The 8,309-nt window shown below is 51.9% G+C and overlaps 1 protein-coding gene across 1 annotated transcript in view; it reads right to left on the reverse strand.

Moving 5' to 3' along the window:
* BPI (bactericidal permeability increasing protein) overlaps positions 1-8,309 on the reverse strand; it is a 38,110-nt gene that overhangs the window by 6,338 nt on the left and 23,463 nt on the right. The window contains exons 8-10 of the mRNA XM_030887069.2: positions 7,661-7,828; positions 6,363-6,433; positions 3,362-3,404 (exon numbers count right to left, since the gene is read on the reverse strand). Coding sequence (XP_030742929.2) covers positions 3,362-3,404; positions 6,363-6,433; positions 7,661-7,828 — 282 coding nt within the window. The remainder of the gene's footprint in view (positions 1-3,361; positions 3,405-6,362; positions 6,434-7,660; positions 7,829-8,309) is intronic.

Raw genomic sequence — 8,309 nt, forward strand, 5'->3', positions numbered from 1 at the left:
GGGAGAAGAAGAGCTAGTCAGGGTGCAATGTAGCAACGATGAAACATACAACTTCCCCTTAGTTCTCTAATGCTTCCTCACTACCACTCCCCACACTATCATGATCCCAATTCTACCTTACAAATCTGGCTAGACCAGAGGATGTACACCAATACAGAGAAGAGCTGGAAACACATGGAATCCAGGACAGATAAACCCCTCACAACCAATAATGAGAGTAGCGATACCAAGAGGGGAGAGGAAGGTGTGGGAGAAAGGGGGAGCTGATCACAATGATCTACATATAACCCCCTCCCTGGGGGACAGACAACAGAAAATTGGGTGAAGGGAGACTTTGGACAGTGTAAGACATGACAAAATAATAATAATTTATCAAAATAATAATAATTTATAAATTATCAAGGGTTTGTGAGGGAGGGACGGTGGAGGAAGGAGGTGTTGAGGGGGTGTGTGTGTGTAAAGAGGTGCTGATACCAAGGGCTCAGGTAGAAAGAAAATGTTTTGAAAATGATGGCAACAAATGTACAAATGTGCTTGATACAAAGGATGGATGTATGGATTGTGATAAGAGTTGTACGAGCTCCAATAAGATTATTTTAAAAAAAAGAAAGACTATTATATTAGGTGACGCTATTGTCTAAATATCGATACGGTGATATCCCTGGTCTACTTTTGAGTAAGGAAAGCAGGCCACCGAAATCACATCATCTCATCTTTTTCACTCGATGTGCGCAGCAAAGGGCCAGAAAGGTCTACTCCAAACTAGGAAGGACTTCGCCACAGGGTGGGCCGCATTCCGCTTTGCACGGGTGATCATAAAATAAACCTAGAACCCTCAAGATAATTCCCTGGGAGAGTGACATGTACAACTTGTAAATCTGCAGGTTTCCATTGCCGACACAACATTCCCTTCCCGGGGCTCTTCCCTGGAATCCTGGGAATGGGGCTGTTTTACATGTTACTTTCTGCAGAAGTTCATTAAGGACTCTTAGTCCAGCCTGCCCCCAAGAGCCTTGGCAGCAGTCAATTCATGAAATTAAAATGAGCTTGTTTGGAGCCCTTTGCTGTTTTGCAATGTTAACAGGTGGAAATGGCTGCCTGGATTGTCAGCGAACTGAGAGGGGACCTTGGGATGGAGGACTGACTTGGGGGAGCACGTGGGGAGCTTCCTGGAGACAAGAGGAAATGGTCTCCCAGAGCAGTGGTGGGTTCCAAAGGAGTCCGGTTGGTAGAACAGGACCCCGCGGTTAAGATGGCCAGAGCAGAATCGGGCAGTGGCTCCTTACCTAGGTCACAAGGGCAGGTGGTGATGGGCATTTGAGCTGCTGGCTATCAGCGCCCCAGGTGAGGGCAGCATTGAGCCTATTTATCGAAGGCCAGAGATTCCCATCCACAGAGACTGGGTGATACCTGCTCCCCTCCTCCACCCATCACCTTCATCATTGATTCCATTCTTCATTCAGCCCCACCCCTTGTTCCCCCAGTTGCCTTTAATTCCAACTGGGGGTGACCCCACGAGTGGGAAGAGTCAAGCCGTGCTCTGCAGGGCTTTCAACCGCTAGGCCTTGTTTCGGAAGTAGATCATCATGTCTATTTGCCAAGGTGCCTCTGGGTGGGCTTGAATCTGCAACCTCTTGGTTAACAGCCAAGTGTTCAACTATTTGTACGACCCAGGACTCTTCCACTCAACTGCTCAGGTCAAAAACTGGGGAGTCCTTCCTGAGTGCCCGTCCCCTGACCCCACACAGCAAACTTCCCATCTAGTTTTGCATATGTCAAACCTTGACCCTATTGCCTTCATCTTTCTCGCTCTTTCCAGCTGAATCCCAACCCCCATCACCTCTCACCTGGAAAACGACATCACCCTCCCCACTGGGTTCCCTGCTCTGTCTCTTGTTCCCTGTAATTCACTCTTCGTCCAGTGGGATCTTTTCCAAACATGCCCATCACACCATGTCACCTTTTTTTTTCTTTCAGTAAGCCGAGCCAAAATGTAATAAGCAAAGTGTGCTTGAGTCACAAAGTGGGTCACTTCATGATTCTAAAGACATCTAGGGGTATGGTGTTGGATTTTTATAGGGATCAGGTAACAGTACCCCATTGGCTCACCTCATTCCCTATCTTGCCTCTCGATTGGTCCATACTCCAGCATAATGGTTGGTCTCGTAACCCCTGGCGTGTGCACCCTATTATCATGTGGAATGGTTTTAGGTAAGAGGTTATGTGGACATGATTTTGGAAATGGATCATGGGCGGCAATTTGGGATGGGTCATCCAGACCTCTACTTGTCTTTGACATGGATGATGGAATGGGTCACATGAGGCCATTAGGGATAGGTCATTCAGACCGCATGTCCTTCCTTGCGTGAAACAATCCCCCACACTTCCAACATGACCACACAACCTGTCTTCCTCTCCCAAGGTCCAGGAGGCCTCAGGGAGCCAGTGCCTGCCAGCTCTCCGGCCGCGTCTCCTCTCTTCACTTGCTCCGCTCTCACCGTACTAGCCGGCCTGGTGCTGCTTCCCACCACGGGCTCACTGCTCCTGCTGCTTTCCTCCTCTGCCTGTGAGTGATGTCTGTCTGCTGATGCCGTCTTATCCGTCAGGACCTGGCTAAATACCACCTTCACAGAGAGGCCTTGATTCACTGCACCATCAACCCTCAACCCTCTCCATCACTTGCTACCTCACCCCATCTCGTGTCTTCAGAGCGCTGATCGTGACTGAAATGATCTTCATTTCTCTCGTGCCTGTCTCCCTCCACAGGTTGATTCTCTGTCTCGCTCAGCGGCACCGTATTTCCTAGAGCAGTGCCTGGCACACAGTGGGTGCTCATTCAAGTCAGTTGCTTATTAACTCAACAAACCTTTATTACACACATTTTCTGTCGTGGACTGAGCATGTTTAATCTTATTTAAAACTCACTGTGCCAGCTCAGGCCGAAGAGAGACAGACTGGGGACTTATGGGGAGAGTCTGAATTGCAGAGAGGGAGAGTGACTAGTCCAGTCCCACAGGAATCCTGGAGCAGGGGTTCTGGCTCAGGGCTCTCTGCACCTCACAGCTCCCCCCAACGTTATTCACATGCGAATGGTATTCCATTGAACTCAACTCACTGCCATCCAGTGGGTTCCCACCTACAGCAAGTCTGCAGGGCAGGGTAGAACTGCCCCTGTGGGATTGCTAGATAGTCCCTCTTCATAGGAGTAGAAAGCTTCATCTTTCTCCCTCGGAGCAGCCCCACACAGAACCCACTATACCACCGGGTTCCTGGTCTGCGGAAATGACGCCAGGAGCTGGGAGCGGCCCTCAAGACAGCTTAAGGGAAGGAAGGAGCCACCGAGGGAGGGTCTCAGACTCACCTCAAAGGGGCCAACCTCTGAGTGCTTCAGTTCCAGGTTCAGCCTGCGAGGAAGGGAGAGGGAGGATGAGCCGGCCATTGTCCTGAGAAGATCACGGGCACAGTGCCGGCTGCGGGACCGGGACAGAGAAGGGCCCTACTCCAGGAGGCACTAGCTGCGCATGACCTTCCTCTCTCTGCTCAGTTTCCTGGCTGTCCCTTGGAGGCCTCACCTCATCTCCAGGCTTGAGCACTCTGCCTGCGTGCTGCTGAGCCACACTGAGCAGAGCAGCCCTCCCTTGCCACCGGTATGGCCAAGGTCGCACGCTGGCTCAGTAAGAGCTGGCCCCGGGACGTGTGCAGCAAACTTTCGGAAGGGGGACCTTGCCGGGGCCCTTCTGCTCCCACTTGGCGCCAGCTTGCCAGGCAAGAAAGCCAGTGCAGAGGAAAGCAGAGCTGAGAGAGGAAGAGGCCAGAGACCTGGGGACATCATTTGGGCACCTGGATCCACCCGTGCCTAAAATCCTTGGGCTTTTCAGTTGCCTGAGCCAATGAATGCTCATTCTTTTACAGCCTTGATGGCATGTTAACAGAGACCCACGAGCAAGGGGGAGGAGAGATGGGCCTATTTACTGAACCCCCAGTGGGTACGTGTTACACTGCAGCAGTTTGAAACCACCGCCGCTCTGTGGGAGAAAGACGAGGTTTTCAGCTCCTGTAAACAGTTACAGTCTCAGAAACCCACAGGGCCAGTTCTACCCTGCACTATAGGATCACTATGAGTTGGACATGACTCAATGGCAGTGAGTTTTATTGATTTATGTTTGGTTTATCATGTATCATGCTGGGTGCTTTATCTCATTGCATTTCTGCAACACCCCAAGAGCCAAGGGTCATCACATTTCCATTTTACAGATGAGGCAAAAGACACTCTGAGAGGTCAGGCAACCTACCCTCAGTCACACAGTGAATCCTGAGGAAAGCAGGATTTCAAAATCAGGTTTCCCTTTTGCCAAAGCCCTTCCCCTCAGAGCTGGAAGGTTCGCTCTTGCCCACCAAGAGCTGGCAGCTACAAGATCCCTGACCTCTGGGTTCTCGGCCCCCACCCAGCCCTGCACATCTCAGCATGCCTGCAAGGCCCAGCCAACACCCAGCTGTGTCCGCTCCAGCTCCTCCACTTGAGAGGCCCATGGGTGTTTCAAGGAAAATTAAATCCACATGTTTCGGAAGCAGAAACACTTGTCAAAATAATGTAAGGAGAAACGCACAGCGTGTAAACCTCAGGAGCCAATCTCAAGGTGAAGGAGGACAGGGTGGAGCCGGACAGGCAGTTCGGCAGAAACGGGAGGAATGTAGGCCGCGGCACAGTCTAAACACCGCGACTGTGGCCAGGAGGCAGGCGCCCAGGTCCAGATGTTGGGGCCACCACATCTGCTCTCCGAGTGTCCAACCTCTTTCTGAATCGCTGGGAGTCTCCTCCCTGCCTCCCGCCTTCCCCCTCCCTCCCTTTGCAATGAAATGAAGTGGGTATGTGTGAGAACCTACCCACCCAAACACACACCATGACACTGCTTACATCCTTCAGGTTGGACCACCACCCTTCCCGGTGATGTAATCCTCACGAACACGACCTCATTGCCCACCCCACCCCGGCAGCTCAGCGATCCTTTCCAGTTGATGCTGTTAGTTGGACCACATGGTATAGACCATCCTTTAAAACAATATAATGCTCAGTTCAGACGTCCTTTCCTAAGTAGGAGAGACCGGGATTTGGCTCAAAGATGACTTCGGGGGTAGCTTCAGTCAAGGTTTAAAGATTTCCTCAGGGTCATTGCTTTTTGGGGGGTGGGGTCGTCCCTCCCTTTATGTCTGTATTTTGCTGTCTCTCCCTATCTTACTCTCCCTATCGCTGGGTCTTCTTATCTCTGTCTCTCCCCTCTCAGCCTCCCCTCTTTCTTCCTCTTCTTCTCTCCCTTTCTGTCTCTTCATTTGTCTGACTCTTTCTCTATATATTCCCTCCTCCGGTTCTGATCGTTGTTTCTGCCCATTCCTCTATCTTATTCCATCTTGTTTACTGAACACGTAATACACCCCCTAACAACAAACAAACCAAACCCTAAACTTGGCTGCCATCGCGTCAATACTGACTCGTAGTGACCCACTGGAACTGTGTACAGAAGCAGAAAGTCCAGTCTTTCTCCCTTGGAGCTGCTGGTAGTTTCGAACTGCCCTCCATACAGATCCCAGGTCACCGAGTATGCAGGACACCACCAACACCCCTTTTCCCATCGTGAATGATACCGCCCCTCGGGCACTGAATGGGTCTAAGGAGGCTGCAAACGCAGATACCTGCTTTATCATGGAATGTGAACAACGGCCAAATCCACATGGGACCCTGTGGTCTGCACCCTTCACACACGTGACTCCCTCACTGGATCCTCACAGAGATGCTGTGGACGAGCAATCGGCCTCGGGCAGGGAGGGACAATGGACTTAAACAGCTCCGGGCCGGCCCAGCGAGCTGAGCTCAGAAGCAGAACCTCCCACCCGAGCTCCGCTGCTGGGGTTCGGACTCTACCCCCAGGCTCAGCCTGCGTCCCAGGGGGGCGTGTGAAGAAGGGCTTTCAAGCAGCATGAAGGCCGGGGGCTCTGGATGGCGCGGAGCTATGGTGGTGGTCAGTGGGGAGTGCGATGGCCTCCCTAGCCCTTTCCAGCCAGGCAAGTGGGCCTGAGACTGCAGGGTTCCCCAGGCTGCGGGGCTGCGGGACTAACACTGCCATGCCCCTGAGCAGCCCGCAAGGCTGCCTACCAGGTCACTGCGTTCCCGCATCGGTGCCACTCTGCGAAAGACGGCTGCTGGTGCCCACCTCCCAGAGTACCAGGCTTAGCTGTGATGACGCAAGGAAGTGGTACGTGGCACACTATGTGGGAGTGGGGTAGGGAATGAGGGGGTGGGGGATGTCTTCACGTTCACCTGGACACCGAGAGCACGTGGGCAGCCCCTTCCCCGCAGGCCCACTTACTCGTTTTTCATCAGCAACTCTCCAACCAGCCTGTTGGACTTGGCACCAACCGCCACAGACATGTTGGTGTTCTGCAAAGCAACGGCACAGGTGGGGACAGCGCTGCCCAAGATCTGCGCATGCGCTCAAGGCTGCCCTGCTGGCCCGCATCAGGCAGGCTCTGCAGAGCAGCCCCCGGCACTGGGCCCGACCGCCGAACCCACCCATGGCAAGCCGTTCTCCTGCTTAACTGCTGTTGACAAGTCCTAACTGCTAGCCTGTTATACTTTCCTCTGTGCTGCTTTTGGGGTGATTTCTGAGTTCCCCGATCATTTCCGAGAGGGGTCTCCTCATTTGCGTCTTCATTCAACAAGAACTTAGCGAGTCAGAAAATCTAAGGCACCCTCCTCAGCTTTCTTACTGTCTGCATGACCTTGGGCCAGTAACCCCTCCGGGCCCATTTTACCTGCAAAGTGGGGGCCCACGGGTCTCAGCCCCAGATTGGGTAGACCTGCCTGAGACTTAACAGGACCACGCAGACCCTTGTGGGTGGACAGACGGGCTGTATCACACCCTTAGTGGTTGTGGCGCGCGCTACCGAGTGCTTGTGGAATTGCTGACATGCACAAAGCAACAATGGAATGAAAACTTGAATAAACAAAACACTAGACACATAACACACGAATGAATGAACGAGCCAAGGTCTCCCTGGATGACCTGCTGGAGAAACCACTACATGTACAAGTGGATGGATGAATTAATGAATGAACAAGGGCAGAAGTAAATGGATAGTGAATAATGAATCAGTAAATGCAGTTTGGACCAGAAGCAGGATAGCTTAAGTCAGTTATAGAATGAACACTTGAGTAAATGAAGAATGGATTGGGTAAATGGGTGACTTCATGGGGAGATACACAAATAGAACGAATGATCCAAGAGATACATGCATGAATAATGGAATGAATGAGCTAAGGAATGATTGAATGACCAAAAACACGAGTGTCCAAATAAATGCACCTGTGAATTGAAAACAATACAAAATGTTTCAAATCAGCGATGGATTGAATCAGTGAATGCTTTAAAAATTGAGTGAATGAATGGAAAAGTGAGTGGATGAATCATTGAGTGAGTAAGTAAACAAGTACATGAAGGAAGAGGAGAGGAATAGATGCCTTAGGAGCCGGAAGCAGTTGAACAGTGAGTAGGATTCACACCTGGGTCCCCCCAGTCTTCTCAGCATTGCCCATAGCTTCCGGGTTGCTAGGGACTGGGCTTGGGACCAGGCCCACCCCATCTGCCCATACCTGGGGACAGCTTACCAAGCCAAGCTGGAAGAGGTAGACCAGGGAGGAGTTGGAGAGGATAGCGTAGGCCGAGGTCTCCAATTGAGGGGAGATGATGAGGCTGTTGGGGTCCATGGCGAGGCGTGGTGGGATGGAGGCGGAGATAAGGAGCTGCATCGTCATATTGGGGAAACTCCAGGCCACCTGCAGTGCCCGGTGGTGAGGATGACCAATGATAGGGGTAGATTTTAGTAAGTGTTTCCAAATCCTATCCGATCTTGCCCCTACATACCTAATCAAACGGAACCTCACTGCCATTGAGTTCATGTTGACTCACAAGGACCCCTCCTGCGGGTTCCCAAGACTGGAACTGTTGACAGGAGGAGAAATCCCAGTCTTTCTCCCTCGGAGCTGCTTGTGGTTTCAAACCGCTGACCATGTGGATTGCAGCCTCACTTGTAACCACGACACCACTGGGCTCCCCCAGGGTCTCACTCACTCCAAATGTCTGTCGATCTGGCACCTATACCCATCCAACCTCACTCCACCCTGCTCCATTCACCAGCCAGGTGGAACTCCTTTCTCTCCCTCAAACCAGACGAGCTTTCTGCCAGGTTAAAACCCTCTGTGCTCTCTGTTCCCTCTCTCGGGGTGTTTGTCCCCACATTCTTCCTAAGTCTGCCTC

This window comes from Echinops telfairi, unplaced genomic scaffold (genome assembly GCF_000313985.2).
Source record: "Echinops telfairi isolate 266 unplaced genomic scaffold, ASM31398v2 ScPeMD7_5592;HRSCAF=6446, whole genome shotgun sequence".
In the NCBI taxonomy this organism is placed as follows: Eukaryota; Metazoa; Chordata; class Mammalia; order Afrosoricida; family Tenrecidae; genus Echinops; species Echinops telfairi.